This window comes from Nipponia nippon, unplaced genomic scaffold (genome assembly GCF_047370975.1).
Source record: "Nipponia nippon isolate SJK-2023a ecotype South Korea unplaced genomic scaffold, ASM4737097v1 scaffold_30, whole genome shotgun sequence".
NCBI classification, from domain to species: Eukaryota; Metazoa; Chordata; class Aves; order Pelecaniformes; family Threskiornithidae; genus Nipponia; species Nipponia nippon.
Window position 1 is genome coordinate 4,940,254 of NW_028262348.1, and position 19,176 is coordinate 4,959,429.

Below are 19,176 nucleotides of genomic sequence, written 5' to 3' on the forward strand. Positions count from 1 at the left end.
CTGCTGCCCGCAGGGGCCCCATAACCAGCCCCTGCTGTCCCTCAGCCCCAGAACTGCTTCTTACTGACCCCCCAGCCCCACAACCGCTCCCTGCTCCCCCCCAGCCCCACGCCCCGCCCACGTGACCGCCGGCGACCGCAGACCCGCCGCGGGGTCACGTGAGCAGCCAAGCCCCGCCCCCCCGCCGCCATCTCACAGCCGGGCGCGGGAGCGAAACCGTCGATTCCCGCCCTGCGCCGGCGCGTGCGGCGGGGCGGGGCTTGGTGACGCACGCTCGGGGGCGGGGCGAGCTCTTGCGGCGGCGGCGGCGGCGGCGGCGGCGGCGCGAGCGCGCGCGATGGGGGCGGCGGAGCCCGACCGCTACCGGGACACGTGGGTCCGGTACCTGGGTGAGCACCGGCACCGCCCGGGCACCGGCACCGGGCACCGCGTCGGGTACCGGCACCGCACACCGCACCGGGCAGCGCGTCGGGCACCGGGCCGGGTACCGGTACCGGCACCGGGCCGGGCACTGCGTCGGGTACCGGAACCGCACACTGCCCCGGGCACTTGACACCGGGCACCGACAGCCAGCACCGGGCGCTGCACCGGGCACTGACGCCTGTCCTTGGGCACTGACACTGGGTACCGGTACCGGATACCAGCACCACGCACCGGCCGCTGACACTGGGTATCGGTACCGCACACTGCACCGGGTAACAGCACTGCACACCGGTACCAGTACTGGGTACTGGCACCGCGCACCAGGCGCTGACACCAGGTACCAGCACTGATCACTGTCACCGGTACCGTGCACCGGTGCCACACACTGACACTGGGTACCGGGACCGGTCGCTGGCACCGGTAGTGGCACTGGGCACCGGTCACAGACACCGGTACCAGCACTGGGCACTGCCACTGGTGCTGCCGTCCCGGTGGCAGCGGGGGTCCAAGATGACCCGGCTGCTCTGACGCTCCCCGTGCAGGATCCGTCCCTGCTGCCGGTGGCACGGGGACGCCGGGGGGGCACGGGGACACGGCCAGTCCCCGGCCCCGCTGACCCCCCCGACCCCCAGGTTACGCCAACGAGGTGGGCGAATCCTTCCGCCCGCTGGTGCCGGTGCAGGTGGTGTGGGCCAGCTACGGCGTGGCCACTGCCTACGTGACCGCCGACGCCATCGACAAGGGCCGGAGAGCTGCCGCCGTGAGTGTCACCCCCTCCCCGCCCGCTGCCCCCCTCCCGCCCCATGCTGACCCCCCCCATCCCCCCCAGGCCCACGCGCAGGACCCCGCGCAGGCCACGCGGGTGGGGGTGGCCGTGGTGGACACCTTCGTCTGGCAGAGCCTGGCCTCAGTGGCCATCCCCGGTGTCACCATCAACCGCCTCTGCGCCGCCTCGCTGGCCCTGCTGGGTGCCCTCACCCGCTGGCCACTGCCCCTCCGCCGGTGGACCACCACCGCCCTGGGGCTGGCAGCCATCCCCATCATCATCACCCCCATTGACAGGTAAGGGGGGACATGGGGACACCCCCTGGGGGACAAGCGGGTACCGACTGCCCCATCCCGGCACCCCACATCCCAGGCTGGAGCACTTCTCCTCCCAGGGGAACTGGTCCCAGTACGGGCTCGAGGCTGGGTGGGGTGACACTCCCACCCCAAAGGAGCTTTGCTGGGGTCCGGCCAGGCCACGGCCCCGCGGGGATGGAGATTAGCAGGAGCCGGGCGCTGAGCTGGGATTAGCAGGGTGAGGCTGTGCTAAGCCTGGTTTTGGTAGGGCTGGGGCCTCGGTGACATTAGGGACGGGGTCCCAGGGGGATTAGGGACAGCGCAGCCAGCCCCGCCTCGGCCTGACCGCATTAACTCTACCCCACTCACCCCCTCTCCCCTCCCGCCGCAGGACTGTGGATTTCCTGATGGACTCCAGCCTCCGCAAGCTCTACGGGGCACCGGGACAGCCCCCAGCCCCACACTGACCCGCCCCGCTCTGGGGAAACTGAGGCACACTGCTGATTTTGGGGTGCTGTGACCCATCTACTGTGAACCCTCGCTCTGGTGGTGTCCCCAGAGCAGCCACACGGCTGGTCCTAATAAACCATTTCAAGCCTGACCCTGTGCTGGGTGATGCTTGGGGGGGGAAACACATGGATCCAGCTGGGTCCCAACCCCCAGGCTCAGCACCCTGTAGGCATCTGCACCCTGGCATGGGGTGGGTCCCTGCACACCCAGAGCAGCCCTGATCACCCCACCAGCACCCCCACATCCTAGCTGGAACCCCTCCATAGCTGCTGCCAGCCTCATGGGACATACTGGGGACTGTCCCCAAGGAGCTGCCACCCTATCCAAGATCTTCAGTGGTAGCACCAGGGGCCTAACTCCCCTCAGCCAGGAGCCACCAGCTCTGGCACCACAGGCTGGGGACACACCACCACATCTGGAAGCAGGAGGTACCACCAGGAGATGTGGCTTCCAGGCATCATGGCATGTCCCCAGCCCATGGTGGAATCCACATGGTACCACCAGGAGAAGCTTTAGAGAAAAAAAACCCAATGCTTTACTGGGGAGGAAGGCGGTCCCTGGCTCACACCGAGCCCTGCGCCAAGCTGCGGTAGCCTGGACCCACCTCGCCCCCTTTCTCTGGCTCCCTGGGGACCAGGGCTCCCACCACACTCTGCAGCTCAGCATGGAAGGGACACTGCCGCCGCCTCCGCCATCCCCGCCGTCCCCGTCTCCGGCGCCAGGCAGCCAAGGCTAGCGCCAGCAGACCCCCCACCAGGGCGGCTGCCACCAGGGCGCTGCCCACCAGGGCCAGCCCGGCCAGCAGGAACCTCTTCACCATGTGGCACAGTACTGGGTATGGCAAAAAAAAAAAAATAAATAGGCAGTTCAGAGGTTGCCTCAGCACCTGGGGTGGTGGGTTTGGGGCCACGGGGTGATCTTCAGGGTTGTCTGCTCACCTTCATACCATGGCACCTTCTCCTTCTGCACTAGCAATGGTCCAACTGTCTCCCGGTGGAGTGTCCCCTCTCCCAGGAACCCTGCGGGAGGACATGGCCCATACAGCCTGTCCTGCCCCAGGACCCCCCCAAGATCCCAAAGCCACGTGGGGCCACCACAGCCCAGCCCTGGTACCTGGCAGCTCTCTGGGGAGGGTGTCACCAGGGGGACAGCCAGTGTCACAGCAGTGGCACAAGGTGCTCTGGGAAGGGTCCTCTGCATTGTGCCAGCTGGGAGGAGAGGACAGAGCTGGGGGGGGGGGGGGGGGGGAAGAGGTCTGGGGGTCCCCAGTCTCCACCCCAAGACCCACATGGTACCATGCCATCAGGTCCCTCCAGCCCTGCAGGTCTCAGCCACCCCAGAGGAGATGTCCCCCAGGTGACAGCAAGCATCTCCCCAATTCATCTGCACCCAGAGGGAGAGGGAACCTGTGGTGATGCCACCTGGCTACCATGGGAGAAGAGGTGGCATCCAGACCACGGTGGGGTGTCTTTGTGCCCCAGATAGGTCTCCTTGCCAAGTGGCTTCTGCTCCCAAAGCACCCCTGGGTGCTCAGGTCCCAGGGCACCGTCAGGGTGCCCGTGCCAGGGCCCAGCTTACCTGGCCGTGGCTTGGCTGTAGAAGCAGGACCTGGCACCGTGCCCCCGGGCGCCGGTGGGGCCCCACGCCGCCAGCAGGCAGTGGATGTAGACCTGCCGAGACACCAACCCCGGGCAGGACATGCCACCAGCACCTCCTTCTTCGGAGACCCCGATCTCCTCCCACCCACCCCCATGGGACTGAGACCACCCCAGCAGGGAGCAGGATGCCCCAGGAGGGATGGTGCTTTGGGAACCATGGGTCATCCCCAGTAGGTTCTCCGTCCCACCACCAAGGACATTACCCCAACCTCACCTCCTCTTCATCAGGCTCATCCTCCAGCACGGGGACCGGGATGGTGAGCTGGAAGGCAGACACCCCCCTCCGGTGCCAGACAGCCACGCTCCCCAGCTTCTGTCCGTGCAGGCACCTGAGGCAGGAGAGCAACACAGGGACATTCCCAGGCTGTCTCTAGGCCCTGGACATACCTCCCCATCAGGACATCTTGCAGGACCTCGGGGTGCCTGGAGCAGCGGTCTCCACCTCCAGCCCCATGGATGCTCACCCATGGCTGTTCACCACCATGAAGACTCTCCTAGAGTGTCCTGGCTGCTCTGAGCTGGTCCCATAGCACTGATCTAAGTAGATCTTCAAGGTGATGCCAGGACTGAAGTCAACCCTGGCCTCCAGGTGGATAGCAGAGCTGGGGCTGAGCACCAGTGGCTTCTTCATGGCACTGGGGTTCTCTGAAGGAGAAGGGAGGGTGGGCTCAATGTGGTGGGACAGGCTCAGGGATGTCAGAGACAGGGACATCAGACACATCCCAGACCACCACCCATAGGTGTCTTTGCCTGCACCCCTGTAAGGCAGGTGTCTACCTGCAGCTCCCCAGTTTCAGAGCCCATCCCCTGTCCCTGGAAGCCAAGAGCTGCCCTGGCTTTGTCACCCTGGTCTGGCTTCCCTGCCTGCTCTCCAGAGCTACAGCACCTTCCTGGTCCCCCCCACGGAGCCAAGAGGGACCATGTCACCCATCAGACTGACAAGGGGCAGCTGACCCCCAAAAAGCTGATCATGGAGTCAAGCACAGCATGTGAAACATCTCAAAGCACCACCAAAGCCATACACCCACAAGACTGGGATGGATGGTCCTGCAGGGATGGCCACCTTCTCTTGGTGGGCTCTAGTGCTAAGGCCTCTCAGGAGAAAGTGCTGGGTGCTGATGGTCAAGTCCTGGTGTCTTGGCTGGACCCCTCCTGTGGTCTCATCCCCCAGAGCCAGCACCCAGCACAAGACCCAGAGCACTCACCATCCAGGAGCCTCAAAGTGAAGTTCACGATGGGCTCCTCAGGGCAGGGGTGAGCATGAGCCCCACCAGGCACAGTGGCAGCAGCAAGCACTGGGGCTGCAGCCCTTGTCCCCATGCCTGAGGACACCACTGAAGCCACCACTGTGTGACTGGAGGACACTGAAGCTGCTGGAGCCATGGTGGTCCCTGCAGCAAGGGGAGAGTTTAGTCAGTGGGGCTGAGCATGCAGCAGCTGGAGCAGCATGTCCCAGGCACAGTGAGGACATCCAGGTCCTCAGATGTCCCCAGGACTTGTGGAGGGCAGGCAGTGCCACACAAGGAGGAGAGAGCACCCAGAAGCTCAGCTGGGTTTGAGCACATCAGGGCCCTGCCCCAGCCCCAGCTCCCCCAGCCAGGACCTCCCCTGGTCTTGGTGGCCAGGCTCTGGCATGGGACCACTGTGGTGGTGGGTGCTGGAGGAGAGGGTGCTCCACAACTCTCCCAAAATACAAGGTTAAGCATCACCAACCGCCCCAGCACCAGGCACACCTGGGAACATCCCCCAGCACCAGGACCCCAGCTAGGGCTGGGGAGGGACCAGGAGCTGCTCATGAGATGGGAGACCATTGCCAGCAGCCACGTACCCCACCAGCAGCTCTACTCCCCTCACCCAAACCAGGTCCTTATAGACCTGCTGGGACCTGGGGGCACAGGGAGCTCCTGGCAAGCCCCCTTGCTCCAATCCCACATCCCCAGAGCACAGGGCCATTTTAGGAAGGCTCCTCTCCACCAAGAGGACCTGCACCACCAAGCCCAGGAGGGCACCAGGAACCAGCACCAGGAACAACCAATGGGCACCCACCACCCTCCTGCACCCAGACATGGATGCCACCACCCACCTCCCCCAGTAAAACCAGTGAGGAGACAAGGGGAGCAGCCAGGGGGTCCCAGCCCCACTCACCTGCCACCCCCAACACAGCCCCACACACCAGCACCCACCAGCACAACCCCATCCTCAGGGAGCAACAGCTCCAGCCCCAGCACCTGGGGACCTTTAAAGACCAGGGCTGGGTGCCAACGGGCCCCAGCTGGTGCTGCCGGGTTTTGGGGATTTGCTTGATTTTCTCCACAATCAATCAGCAGTCCCACCTGTGGGGCCTGTCCTACACGCTGTCCCTGTCCCATTGCTCAGTCCCTCTACCATCACATAGTCCCAGTCCCACCACTCAGTCTGGTCCTGCACGCAGTCCTGGTCCTGAACAAGGTCCAGGTCCTGCTGCATGGTACCAGACCCACCACTTAGTCCTGATCCCATGCATGGTGCTGGTCCCACCATGTAGTTTTGGTCCTGCATGCAGTCCTGGTTCAACCACTTTGCCCTGGTTCCAGTTGCACCACAGTGGTCTGATCTCACCACTCAGTCTTGGTCCCATGGATGCTGCTGGTCCCACCTCATGGTATTGGTCCCACCACATGGTTCCTGGTCCCATCGTGGTCCCTGTCTCAGTCCTACACATGGTCCTAGTCCCACCACACAGTTCTGACCCCACCACTCAATGGTCCCACGTATGATCCTGGTCCCACCACACAGTCCTGTTCCCCAGTGCACCATCCTTGTCCCATTATGGTCCCGCTTGCAGCCCCAGTCCCACCACAGGATCCTGGACCCATGGTCCCAGCTTGGTCCCATTTATTGAGAACAGAGGCCCGTAGGAGGAGGCTGCTGGGTGCTGGGACAGGGAGACTTCAGCGGGAGGACTTTCCTTCCACCCCTTGGCCCCAGGCAAGTGCAGAGCTGCTGCTCCCCACCCTGGGGCTCGCTGCCAGCTGCTCTCCAGGACAGGCAGCCCCAGGGGCACAGGCAGCCCAGTCAGGGACAGCAGTGTGGCCACGGCCAGGACAGAAACACGGTGAAGCGCATGTGTCTGTGGCTCCTGCCTGTCTCGGATGGCCCCAAAACACCATCACAGCCCCCTCTGCGTGGGTTGACCTGGTGGCCCGGGAGCAGAGGGACACGGAGCACGTCCCTACGGGGACATCATCCTGGGTGGGCTGTGCAGCTGACCTCCTGCCTCGGAAGGGGCTTTTCCATCCCCTCGTCTGCAGAGGGAACTGGTGGCCGGGGTGGGATTTAGCCTGTAGCATGTCATGGGAGACACCTGCGGACCTCAGGGAGGTGCCCCAAGCTCCGTGTCCCCAGCGCCCGTCCCAGTGTCTGTGGGCAGCATCACACATGGTTGAGTTGCCGGCCCCAGTGGTAGCTCTGGACTGGCCATCAGGGCTCACGCCCACCCTGGTACTGCTGGTTCTGGTGCTTCGGCTGGAGAAGCCCTGTGCGAGTGCTGGGGCCACCCTTGAAAATGGGGTGCACCCATCAGCAGTGGAGCTGGGACCCGGTGGCATGAGTGAGTTGTGTCACCCGTGATGGCTGTCCCATGGGTCCAGTGTCCCTGTGAAACCAGCAGACCTTCCTGGTGGCACCTGCACACTGTGGGAGTCCCACGCCAGCACCCAGGAGCGCAGGCGGCTCTGCAGGGACAGTGGGGGCAGATCCAGGCACCCCGCTCACACCGGCGCTCTCATTCCTCAGCGCTGCCCGGGGGACATGGGGCTCCCCCCCCAACCCCGGAGGGATGGGGAGAGCAGAGCCAGGGCCCCGAGGGGCTACTGGGCCATCCACCTGCACAGAGCAGGACCTCGCCCCCCGGGAGGAGTGGGGACCAGCAGAGCATCCTGCTGCGGCCGCGCAGCCCCATGCCAGGGTCAGTGCGGGGAGGTCCCCACCCCCCAGAGAAGAAGGAGGTGGATGGAGACCAGCCAGACCATCCTTATATCAAAAACTGCCAAATATACAATTATCTTACAAAAGTAGAATTGCTTTTTTATTTCTGGTCTTTACAAAGGGAGCAGAACATGGGCTGGGGGGCCAGCGGGGATCCCTTCACTGCTGAGGAGGCTCAGCCACGGGTGCTACCTCTGTGCCCGGCCAGGGCCGCTCTCGGCAGGACGCGGCATTGCCAGTGTCATCCAGCCCAGCCGGGACGCCCGAGGGCTGTCCCTACTATGGCAGGGAGGGATGGACCCCATCCTCGGCATCCCCCCCGTGCCCGGGGGATGGCGTCACCGGGACAGTGGCCACTGGACCTTGCTCCCCACCTCCTCCCCACGCCAGTTCTCACCAGACCCCGTGGGCCTCCCGGGATGTCCCCTGTACGGACCGGGGCCACGGGGCCCTCTAACCGGGACAACGGGGGGCTGGGAGGGGACCTGCTGCACGGATGCCCTTTGCCTGCGAGGACCATGAGCCCATTGATAATAAATGCCGGGGCTTTTGGGGTGTGTTTTCCATTCTCCAAATGGCTCCGGGTCACAGCCTGCCATGGACAGACAGCTGTGGGTGGGCTGAGAACGCGCTGCACTCATCACACCCACGGGCTGCAACCTGCCGGAGTGGTGCAGCAGGCTCCAACTCGCAGCCCCAAAACCAGGGCTCAAGGGAAACGGGGTGATTTGAGCAGCCCCTCGAGCTTCGGGTTCCCCGCCAGCAGCTCTGCCCACCCCAGGCAAGGAGGACCCCCAGCCGCTTGGATGTCCTGCTCCCACTGTGATGAGTCCGCGTCCTTCACAAATACCTCCTCCAGCCTTTCCATGGGGAAGGAAGAAGTGGATCCTGCTGGAAAAACCACCCCCAAGCCCCCAGTCCTTGACCCCTCGGAGGCAGGGGTGGAGGCAGAGGCTCCGCTCTCCTTGCTAGTGGGTGACGGCAGCCCCCCGCCAGGCTCCTGCCCAAGCTGGGCTCTGCAGGAAGGTGGCGGAGGGTCACCCCGACCGCTCCCGCGTGCTGGAGCCTCCAGCCGGTTCTGCTCACGTCCAATCAAAAGACACCATGAGTAAGAAAAAAGAAAGCACCTGGTTCTTCCCCCGGGAGAGCAGGGCACCCACTGTCCCCTACCACTTCAGGAAGTCCCGCACACGGCTCCACAGCTTGGTGATCCAGAGGTTGACCCCCAGGTCGGTCAGGTACTGGATTTCGGGTGTCAGCATCTTGCGGCACAGCTTCTGGTGCTTCTTGTTGATCTTCTTCTTCAAGTTATAGCCCAGGATGGACTTCTCCCCCAATGGCTGCCAGGGTTGCATGGAGGACTCTTGGATGGCACTGGCGTCCACGGGGTGTCCCCCATCGATGCAGATGCTCTTCATCTTCTCGTTCTCCCGCTGCAGCTCGGCCACGTCCTTGGCCATCCGCTCCCTCCCGTAGGCCTCCACCTTACGCCAGAAGGTGGCATTAAAATAACGGTAGAGCTTGGCGTCAATGAGGTTCCAGGAGGTGGCCTTCTCGTAGAGCTCAGGTGTCAGGCGGGAGACGGTGGAGCCCTTCCGAGCATTGAGCTTGAAGTAGAGGACATCCTCCAGCTGCCAGCACAGCAGGTCTTTCAGCAGCACCACAGACTCGTCAAAATACTCAAGCAACATGACGAGGTGGAAACGGCGATCTATCTCCTGGATGTGCTCCTCCACCAGCGGGCTGTTGGCATTCATGTTGTTGTCGTAGCCCAAGTCAAAGAAGAGGAGGTTTTGGAGGTAGTGAGCGTTGAACCCATTGGGGTCGTAGTAGTGCCAGGGGTCCTGGAGGAACTCCGCCAGCTTGTCCTCCCCCGTCAACTTCCAGGTGAGGGGGATGACGCGCCCAAAGTAGTGGAAAGAGGACTCAAAGAGGTAGGCAGGGTCCCGCAGCACCGTCACGAAGGTGGCGTCCGCCGGCAGGAGCTTGCGCACCTCCTCGTAGTGGAAGCGCATGTGGTTGCAGATGATGTTGAAGCAGGCGCCCGGCCGGTAGTGCTGCACCTGGCTGCGCTCAAAGAAGGAGGGGTAGTAGAAGTCGTTGCGGCCGTTGGGGAAGGCGAATTTCAAGCGATGCTTCTCCCCGAAGCGGAAGAGGATGTTGAGGATGGTGCTGCTGGCTGTCTTGTGCGTCTTCATGAACATGATGTTCAGCTTGGGCAGGCAGCTTCGTCCCGAGGGGCTGCCCGTGCCGTTGGCTGCTGCCGGTGCCTTGCTGGGGGCCGGGTAGGAGGAGCAGGAGGAGGGGACAGGGATCCTGGTGGGAAGAAGAGACAGGACACCATGGTGAGGGCAGCTTGGCCACCACAGCCCAGCCACCACAGCCCAGCCACCACGAGGGCTTGGCCATTTTCCTTCCTGGAGGAGCTGGACCTGGGGACAGGTGCTGGACCTGAGGATGGGTGTTCGCCCCCAGCACCCCCAGGTTCCCCGGCAGAGACCAGCCCAGCTTCGGGCAGAGCCCCCTTTGCACCCAGGCATGTGCCCAGTGGGACCAGGGCACCCACCTGGCAGGAGCCCCTGGGCGAGCAGGGCAGAGCCCACTGCCCCCACGAGCCTCCTGACATCAGGTGCACCTCTGAGCCACCAAACTAAGCTCATTCACCCCCTGGACAACCTCAGCCTCCAAGAATGTGATGCTACAGGGGTCTTCACGGTGGTCAGCCCCCATTGGCATCGGTGCCGCCTGAGCGGGGGAGTCCCCATCCCTCTCCACGGGCACGACTGTGGTGGCCCTGGTGCAGGTGATGTTGAGACATGTGTTGAGATGAGCTCTCCATGGCCATAACTCCACAGACACGAGCTGATAATGTTCTTGCAAGGTCTGGGAGCTCTCAACCCTTGTAGGAGTCGTGGAGCATCCAGCACCTGATCAAAAAGGGAAATAATTCTAGTGCGTGGCCCCACAGATGAACTTGTGGGCCCTCGGGGAGCACCGAGAACAACTTGTGTGTTATCTGAGATGCCTGGAGCAGGGAACAGAGACCACAGTGTCGAGTGACTTTGGACACCATTAATGAAGTTGAAAAGCTGACCCTCGATAACACTTCCAGCAGCGTGGGGGACCACGTGTCACCACGTAGCTTATGAAACACGCACAGGACTTTTATATGCCTAGAGATAAATTTAATGGCAGGAGGGATGGCCTTACTGAGCACCAGCTTTTGCCATGACAGGCAGCAGAGAGCTTTGAACCTACCCATGCCCATCTCTGTGGGTGAGAGTTTACACGTGGCAGAATGCTCTGGTTGCTCTTGAAGGACAAGTCCTTGATAAAGAGCACTCGAATAACTGCCTCAGCTCTGCCCATTGCTCCTAGCTGCTGGGGAACATCTCCCGTGGTGCTTTTCTTTCTCCCAGGGGACATGAAGCCGCAGCGGGCAGGAGCTCTCCTGCACCTCCTTGTCCCCTCCTTGCCCAGGAGCTGAGCACTGGCTGCCACTTTGCAGCAGCCCCCCCCGGGGTGAACATCCCCAGCTCCCAGGGGAGTTGGGATTCGCCTTCCCCTCCCGCCATGGGACAGGGCGCAGTCTCCAACAGGAGGCTGTAGGAAGGGGACATCTCAGTGTGAAGCCACCAGAGCCTGGAAGGCCCCGGGGCCCGTCTCTGCTTGGGGGTGCCTGGTGTGAAACAGGGTGGCCGAGCTGCCGGGGGGGACACAGGGACCCCACACTCACTCTGTCACGCTGACTTGCAGCGGGGGGACGGCGTAAGAATACAGCAGCAGCATGAAGCTGGTCAGGAGGGTCCCCAGGACGAGCCCCTTGCACATGGACCTCCAGTGCTTCCCATGGTGCAGCATTGTGGTCACCTGCAGTGGAGAGGAGAGCTGTTAGCACCAGGGGATGGGGAAGTGGGGACCAGGGGGACCACGTGATTCAAATCACAAGCAAATAAGGCACGGGGGCATCTCATGGGCATGGGAAGTCCCGGGAAGCATCTCACTGAGCTTTTCGGTGCTGGCAGTGCCAGGAGAGAGGCGAGCCAGCGCCAGGCATGTCCCTGCCCACAGGCACAATGGATTCACGGCCAAAGAGCGGCAGTTCTGCCCGCCCTGCGCACCCTTTGCCCACCTCAAGAAAACCCAAAGCGACCCCCTGGCCCAACGCAAGAGCAATCAGAGGCCACGGGGCTGGAAATGAGGGGGCGAAAGGAGCGGTGCCATGGGGCAGCCCAGCCGCAGAGCGGGTATCCTTTGCCAGGCCGCACCAGCAGCTCCCCCGGCACCGAAAGATCACCGATGCGGGCAGGAGCTTTCCGAGGGTGGCTGGGATCCCTTTTCCCAAGAAAATCTTCTGGCTGGATCGGGAGCTCCAGCAGCTTGGGATGTATCAGATGCCACGACATCCGCCCAGCGCAGCCTTGCCTGCGTCTCCTGGCCCCTCCAGCAGCACCAGCTGCAAGGGGGCCTGCGGCTTCCCTCCGGCCACGGCACCCGCACCTTTGGGTGGCTCTGGGTGGAGGCTGGGGGGATGCAAACCTGCCGGGCAAGGGGGTCCGGGGCAGGATGACCCCCCCATGTACAAATGCACATACATACTCAGACATGCCCCCCATATACAAATGCACATACATACTCAGACATGCATGCACAATTGCACACGTGCACGCATGTAGCCAGAGAGCACATGCACATAAACACCCATGCGCATGCATACACATGTGCATGGGCATGTGCACATGGGAACACACACACCCATGTGCACTCGTGCACACACATGCATGCCAGGACACAGACACACATCTGTGCGTGTTCATGCGTGTGCATGCACACACAGGGGCACACACAGGCACACACATCTGTGCATGCACATGCATGCACATGCATGCACGGGGACACGCACACACGTATGCACTCATGAACCCCCCAACAACACAGACACACTCATACATGCACACACAAGCGCACGCGCCCATCTATGCACCCTCATGCACACACAAGGACAGACACATACACCCCCCCCACGCGTCCTCATGCGTGCCCACGTATGCACAAGGACACAGACATACGTGCATGTCTACGCGTGCTCGTGCACGCACACACACACACCCCCATGCACACAGACGCTGCAGGCAGCCCCTCAGCCCCGCAGCCCCCCTGACCGACCCCTCCCCGCTGCTGCTCTCCCCCCGCAGCCCCCGACCCCCGGCAGCACCTGCCCAGCCGCTGCATGCCGCCGCCGCTCGCCGCAGGCCCGGGATGCGGGGAGCACCGGCAGCTCCGACCGCATTGCAGCAGGGCTGTCCTCTGCGGTAGGACAAGGGGACGAGCCACCCGTGACTGCGGCACCCGCTGCCGGGGGGCTGCGAGCAGAGCCCCGCGCGGCGCCCCCCCAGCCTTGCACCCCCATTTAGCGGCTGCGAGAGCAGCATTGCCTCCCTGTGCTCCCACTCGCTCCAGCTGCCCCGGCACCGTTCTGGCTCCCGGGCATCCTTCGCCCAACACCTTCAGCCAAGGCTGGCCGTGCTCTTGGCTGCCTGCTGAATAACACCCCCTACAAATAAACCACCAGCCCCCCGTGCCTGCCGTGGCATCGCCCCCTTAGAGCCTCGTAGCTCCCGCAGATAATTCCAAAAGACAAAATCCCAGCTGGGAGAGCTGTGGTTTACACCCAGATGCATTTTCAGACCCCACGTAGCAAAGACCCCCCTGCAATTTCTAAGCTAAACCCCAAGCAGAAAGGTTACCCGGCCGGCGCGAAGGGTGCCCAGGGCATGGTGAGCTCGCCTCGCTGCTTCTGCCTGCCTCCCCCTCTCTTCGCCCCCCCCCCCGGTTGTCTCCTGCCACTGAGATTTCCAGCTCGATGAATAATGAATGGAAAATGCAACCGGAGCCCGGGGCTGCGGCTGGGTGCTGGGCACAGCTCGTCCTGGCACCCAGTGCGGCAGCCGGGGGACGCTGATGGGGTGAGGGCACCTGGTGACACCGTGCAAGCGCACCCAAGCTCACCCGAGCGGTCCCCCCCCGGGCCCTGCAGCAGGGATCGCTGGGTCAGGCAGGGCTGGCCACATCCAGCCTCTTCCTGGCTGGTTTTCTGAGCCGCTGGCAAGCGCGGCAGGAACGGTGGGGATACGGGGGGCATATGGTGTAACCGCAGGGGGAGCGGGTGTCTCTGACCCTACCCCAAAATTGCCGCATGGGTGCGAAGCCAAGAGGGTTTCTTATGCCTGGGAGTGGCCAGGGTTGGGTCTTAAACTGTGGCCGTGATCTTGCCATGGTCACCATCCACAGGGCCGGCTTTGGCACCACCTGGAAGAGCCGCCATCCCCCCGGGGCAGCGCAGCACCCCAGCCCCACACGCTGGGATGCCAAGAGGATGTTTCACTCCAGCCAGGCTGGCTCCCCTGGTGTGGTTCTGGCAAACAGTTCCCAACCCAGTTACTCTATTGACTTTGCCTTAAATAAGTGGCTTAATTATTAATAGCTCACCAGGAGAAATGCAGTGATCGAGGCGTTTTTCCTGGGGCTCCCATTAGCGCGGGGCAGCTGCGGTGCCAGCTCTCAGCCAGCTGGTTGAAATTCCCAGCCGGAGGACGCAGCCGCGCCGGCCATTTCCCCACGGCTCACCCCCCAGGATGGCTGGGGCCACGCAGCTCCGCAGCCCCATCCCCGTGTCCCAGCAGCTCCCCTGGTCCCTGGGGACAGCCCTGAGCCCTCTTTTGGATTTTCCCTATAGGAGCCATTTCCTTTACGGCCAAACCCCTATAGCTGCCGTACATGAGGCACATCCACCAGCTGTTTGCTCCTGCCACCCCCGCCAGCCGATGGGCATGCTCTTTTTGCTACGTGCCCAATTTCACGCAGGCATGGTCCTCCCTACCCCTCCATCCCCCTTGCACATCCTTCGTGGGTGCAAACACCCATCCCCACATGCCCCCTGGCACCCTGCCCCATGGAGCTGCCCCCCAAGCACCCCACCGCCCCCCAAGCATCACCTTTTCCTTTGCTTAAGCTGCTCTCGGTGAGCCGTCCCTCTCCTCTTCTGGGTTGGCCGGGGCACGGGGGGAGTGGGCGGCGTGGGGCAGGGGTGCCGATGCTGCTCCGACATGGAATAAGCTCGTCCTGGGCAGTTCCCCGCAAATGCCGGCTTTTCTGAAGCCTCCCCAACAGCTCCGGTCTTTATGGCATCGTCGGGGTCCCGGCCCCGTATCGCTGGCCTGGGGAGGGGGAATAAGAGAGAGAGAAATGAGAGCCGCTGCTGAGAAGGACGTGGGGCTGCGGCCGGGCACTGCCCGGCTCCCCCGGGACAGCTGGGCCAGGCCCTGCGTGCCCGCTGCCACCCCGAGCCTCCCGTCTCCCCACCCACTCCTGGCGGCACAGAGGAGGCATTCAGCCCGCTGCCTGCTCGCTGCCTGCCCGCTGCCTGCCAGCGCAGAAAACAAGGGGGCCGTTTGTCTCCATCTGCGGCGCTGGCCTCAACGGGGACATTGTCACTGCCGGCCCCGCACCCGGCCCCTCTGCTCCCCTGCACCGCCACGCCACCGCCAGCCCCCGGCCTGGCTTGGCCCCGCGAGCCGGCACCCACGGCGGTGGGAGCTGGGGTGGCGGGGTGCTGCCGGCCGAGCGGGTGACGATGGCTGTCCCTTGGTGGTGGCACCCAGCTCCTCTCCTCCCCGCGGGTCCAGCTCTCACCAGCCACCATCCTCCTCCCATGTGATGGCTCATGGCCGGGCTGTCACCTCCTGCAGCCAGAGCTCACCTCGGAGTGGGGAGCGCTGTGGTGGTGGGCTCGGACCCAGACCCCCGACCCAGCCACCTGCTTGCCAGGGTGTCCCCGCGGTGCTCTGTCAGCTCCTCTCCATCCCTCCTGCAGCCTCCCCCTGCCCTCCCTCCCCGCTGCCCGCCGTATCTAAATAGCTTTTATGGCCTTAATGGCAGCAATATTTGTGCTCCCCCACCCTCAGCACGATAACTGTGGAGCCGCTGCGCTGCCACCACGCTGCTGCCAGCCTTTCCCTCCTTCCCAGGTCCCACTGGTTGCGCCGGGACTTTGGACGTCCCCGGGCACCCACCTGCGGGGGGCTGAGGGGTGCTGCTGCCCGTGGGGTCCCATCCTGCCATGACGTGGCTGTGCCCAGCGGGGCGAGCGGGTGCTGCGGCTGCACCAGGGAGGGCTCAGCACCATCCGGCGCCCTGCTTGGGCATCACCCCACGGTGGGGCAGAAAAGGGGCCATTGCGTGCCTGGATCCAGCCCTGGCTGCTTCCCACTGCCCTCAAAGCCGTCTCTCTGCTGCTAATGGTGGTGATGGCCCTGCCTGCTTGCTCTGGCGGCCAAGCCAGCAGTGGCCACACCGGCATCCAGCACCTGGGGGCTCAGCCGACAGCATAACTACAGGGCACCCCTCGGCCATGCCCGGTGCCCACCCGAGTCTCCGTTAATGACAGAGGTGTTCGGGGTTCAGAGCTCGTCCCCACGGGGCTTGGGGTCACCCTGCGGAGCCCCGGGCGGGCAGGCAGCTATTGCCCCATCGCAGGCAGCTGCCACATCCTACCCTGCCTTGGCGGGACTGGTTCTCACCTCGGTGTTAATCTGTGCAACCCCCAGGCAGCCCCAGCCGGCACCGGGGGACGAGAAAAGCCAGAATATCCCCCGTCATCGCAAGAAAAGGGATGAGGAGCTGCCGCATCCCCGCAGGCGTTGACCTCGCTGGCATGTCCCTGCTCTCCTGGGACAGACCCCGCTGGCGTCACCAGCCCAGGATGAGGGATCCCATCTGGGTCCTCAGAATTAAAACCCGAGCCTGTGCCACTCATGCCGGGCTGGCCGTGGGCAATGGAGAGGAACAGGCACCTCCGGGCAATGGAGAGGAGCAAGCAAGCGTGCAAGTGAGCACAAGCAAGCCCAAGCACACGCTCTCCAAAAAACAACACTGGGATGTGCCTGCCTGCCCCTGGGGAGGCAGGGGCTGCTGCCGGGATGGGGACAGGAGACTTGTCCCTACTCAGAGGCAGCGTTAACACCCGAGCACGCAGCAAGCGCGCGGTTCCCCGAGCCCTTATCTGATGCATTTCCAGTTGTGCTCAGCCCTGGCTGGAGTCATGCCCAGGATTTATCACCCATCTCTTCCCCCTACCTCCCGGGCCCATTTGTCACGGGTAATGGCCGCTGTGTGAAATAACCACGACACCAAGTTAAATAACACCCCCGGCTCCACCGCCTGCTCTGGCTCCAGCCACTCACTTTTCCATCCCCTTACCTGGATTCGCCCTGGAAACAGCTGTGCGGGGGCAAGGAGCCATCCCACCCCCTCTCCACAGGGCACCTCTCTTAATTCCAGGTCTCCCCCTTTTTTGGGGGATGGCGTTGTGAACGGTCTCCAGCCAGAAGAGGACCGCGGCGGCTGGGATGTGGCAGCTCAATGAAGGGATGCTCGCGGCCTCGGGATGCAATGTAACGAGCCAAGGCGCCACGACGCTCTGTCTCCCGCACCCCATGGGGTGTAAACCATCCCCAGGAGGACTCCACCACGACGTCCCCCACCCCCTGTCCTCTGTCCCCCCATCTGGGAGTGGGCAGAACGAATCCCCCCCAGATTTGGGGGTACAAAAAATGCACTCATGCTGAAAACTGTGACAGCCGGGGAAGCGTGTGCTGGAGCTGGGGATGCCGAGGAATTTGACGAGGAGCCCCAGCGGCTGGTCGGAGGGGCGGGCAGCAGCACCGCAGTGGTGCACAGGCTTGGGCCCGTTGGCCACTCGTTGGCCAAGTGCGGTGTCAGGCGCCTTTATTGCGTGGAAAATCTATCACTAGCATCGGCAAAAGAGGGGGAACCGGTGGCCATTGGGGTGGCGCGACCGGTTTGTGGTCACCTGGCCAGGCAGCCCAGCAGCGGGACTGCTGCCTGTGGCTGGCTCTGCCTGCCGGTCCCACCGCCCCTTCCTTATCTGCCACCCTGCACGGTGCCTGCAGGTGCCCGGGAGCGGGTGTCCGGCGGCTCCGGTGGGGCTGGGAAGCCCCGTTCGGGGTCTCCTGCTCCATGGTGGAAGCCCGGCTCTGGGTGCGGCCTCAGGAGCTCCCAAGTGGTCGAACCTCCTTCTTTTCCGAGAAGTGAAGTCAAGGAAGGGGGGAAAAAGCAAGCAAAAGAAAAAAAAAAGGGGAAACCCTCCCAACTCCCCAAAGCAAAAAAAAAAAAGGCAAAAAAAGAGGGAGTGAGAGTGAAAAAGAAAAATAAAGGGAGAAAAGAGAGAAGAAAAAAGAATAAAGAAAAAGAAAGAGAAAAAAAGAAGAAAAAATAAAAATAAATACAAAAAAAGAAAAAAGAAAAAAGAAAAAAGAAAAAAAGAAGAAAAAAGAAAAATAAAAACAAAAATAAAAAAAAAAAGAAAAAAGAGAGAAAAAAAAAAGAAAAAGAAAGAAAGAAGAAAGAAAAAGAAAGAAAGAAAGAAGAAAGAAAAAGAAAGAAAAAAGAAGAAAGGCAGGCCATTATCGACATTTCCTTCTCTGTGCTGTTGCTCGCTCACTACCAGGGGTTATCGACCGCCGGGGCTGGCAGCGCTGGCGGTGCATTCACGGGCCACACTTGTGTCCCCACAGGAGTGCCATGAGGTGGCACAGCCTTCACCTGGGCCGGGCTGGGAAAGAGGTGTCCTCCAGAAAAATCCCACGAGATGACACAGCCTTCACCACAGCTGGGGACAAGGGTGGCCCCATAAAAGCCCCATGAGATAACCAATCTTCACCATGGCTGGGGACATGGTGTCCACAAGAAGCCCCATGAGATGGCACAGCCTTCACCACGGCCACAGACAAGATGTCCCCCCAAAAATCCCACGAGATGACGCGGCCTTCACCGCAGCTGGGGCTATGGTGTCCCCATAAAAGCCCCATGAGATAGCACAGTCTTCATCACACCTGGGGACAAGGGTGTCCCCATAAAAGCTCCATGAGATAACCAGCCTTCCCCACAGCTGAAGACCACATGTCCCCGTAAAAGGCCCCATAAGATGACAGCCTTCACCACGGCTGGGGACACCTGGACAAGGTGTCCCCCCAAAAACAACCCATTTGATGGCACAACCTTTACCACAGCTGGGGACAGGGGTGTCCCCATACAGCCCCACGAGACACACAGCCATGGCTGAGGACAAGGGCATCCACATAAGCCCCAGGAGACAACACAACCTTCGCACCCCAACGAGGCCACAAAAACCCCACAGCAAGCCACCCCACTTTGGGACACCCCTTCCCAACCTCCAAAATGAGCCAAAAAAGGGAAAAAAAAAACAGAAATCTTGCACAAGACCAAGTGTTACCTTTCTCCTCTGCCCAGGAGGAGGACAGCTATGAAGAGGCCTCAAGCCGCATGTAGGCCCTGGCGAGGAAATGTGTGTGCAGGTGGCTGTTTCGGGGGAAAAAAATGGGATTTAGGGGAAAGGTGGGGGGGGATAAGGCTGCCAATGCCAGGGATGTCGACCCCCGGGATGCGCTCTGCGCATCCAGGGCGGTCGGCGGCCCCGGCATTGGCCATGGCAGCCCTAATTTCTCCATGCGTTACT

General features: G+C 62.5%; 3 protein-coding genes across 8 annotated transcripts; 1 reads left to right on the plus strand and 2 right to left on the minus strand.

The window, feature by feature from the left end:
• Positions 1-290: 290 nt before the first annotated feature.
• Positions 291-2,086, plus strand: MTFP1 (mitochondrial fission process 1). 3 transcript variants are annotated; one of them, XM_087768375.1, is made up of 4 exons: positions 291-389; positions 1,056-1,183; positions 1,253-1,485; positions 1,877-2,086. In XM_087768375.1, exons 1-4 carry the CDS (start codon positions 338-340, stop codon positions 1,950-1,952), a joined length of 489 nt encoding a protein of 162 aa, XP_087624501.1. In that variant the 5' UTR covers positions 291-337; the 3' UTR covers positions 1,953-2,086. The 3 variants fall into 3 exon arrangements, with proteins under 3 accessions (XP_087624501.1, XP_087624502.1, XP_087624500.1); XM_087768376.1 differs by having other exon boundaries at positions 1,322-1,485; XM_087768374.1 differs by having other exon boundaries at positions 1,056-1,485.
• A 143-nt stretch (positions 2,087-2,229) lies between these two features.
• Positions 2,230-5,851, minus strand: LOC148054416 (zona pellucida sperm-binding protein 3-like). Its single transcript, XM_087768377.1, has 8 exons — positions 5,799-5,851; positions 4,859-5,044; positions 4,118-4,298; positions 3,868-3,982; positions 3,574-3,665; positions 3,109-3,203; positions 2,934-3,014; positions 2,230-2,826 (listed from the first exon to the last, which is right to left on the minus strand). Exons 1-8 carry the CDS (start codon positions 5,848-5,850, stop codon positions 2,558-2,560), a joined length of 1,071 nt encoding a protein of 356 aa, XP_087624503.1. The 5' UTR covers position 5,851; the 3' UTR covers positions 2,230-2,557.
• Positions 5,852-7,729: 1,878 nt separating this feature from the next.
• On the minus strand, positions 7,730-15,004 carry GAL3ST1 (galactose-3-O-sulfotransferase 1). Of its 4 annotated transcripts, XM_087768557.1 has the most exons (4): positions 14,986-15,004; positions 14,615-14,836; positions 11,356-11,489; positions 7,730-9,935 (listed from the first exon to the last, which is right to left on the minus strand). In XM_087768557.1, exons 3-4 carry the CDS (start codon positions 11,478-11,480, stop codon positions 8,786-8,788), a joined length of 1,275 nt encoding a protein of 424 aa, XP_087624683.1. In that variant the 5' UTR covers positions 11,481-11,489; positions 14,615-14,836; positions 14,986-15,004; the 3' UTR covers positions 7,730-8,785. The 4 variants fall into 4 exon arrangements, with proteins under 4 accessions (XP_087624683.1, XP_087624681.1, XP_087624682.1 ...); XM_087768555.1 differs by lacking the exon at positions 14,986-15,004 and having other exon boundaries at positions 14,615-14,959; XM_087768556.1 differs by lacking the exons at positions 14,615-14,836; positions 14,986-15,004 and adding an exon at positions 13,367-13,425.
• Positions 15,005-19,176: the final 4,172 nt, after the last annotated feature.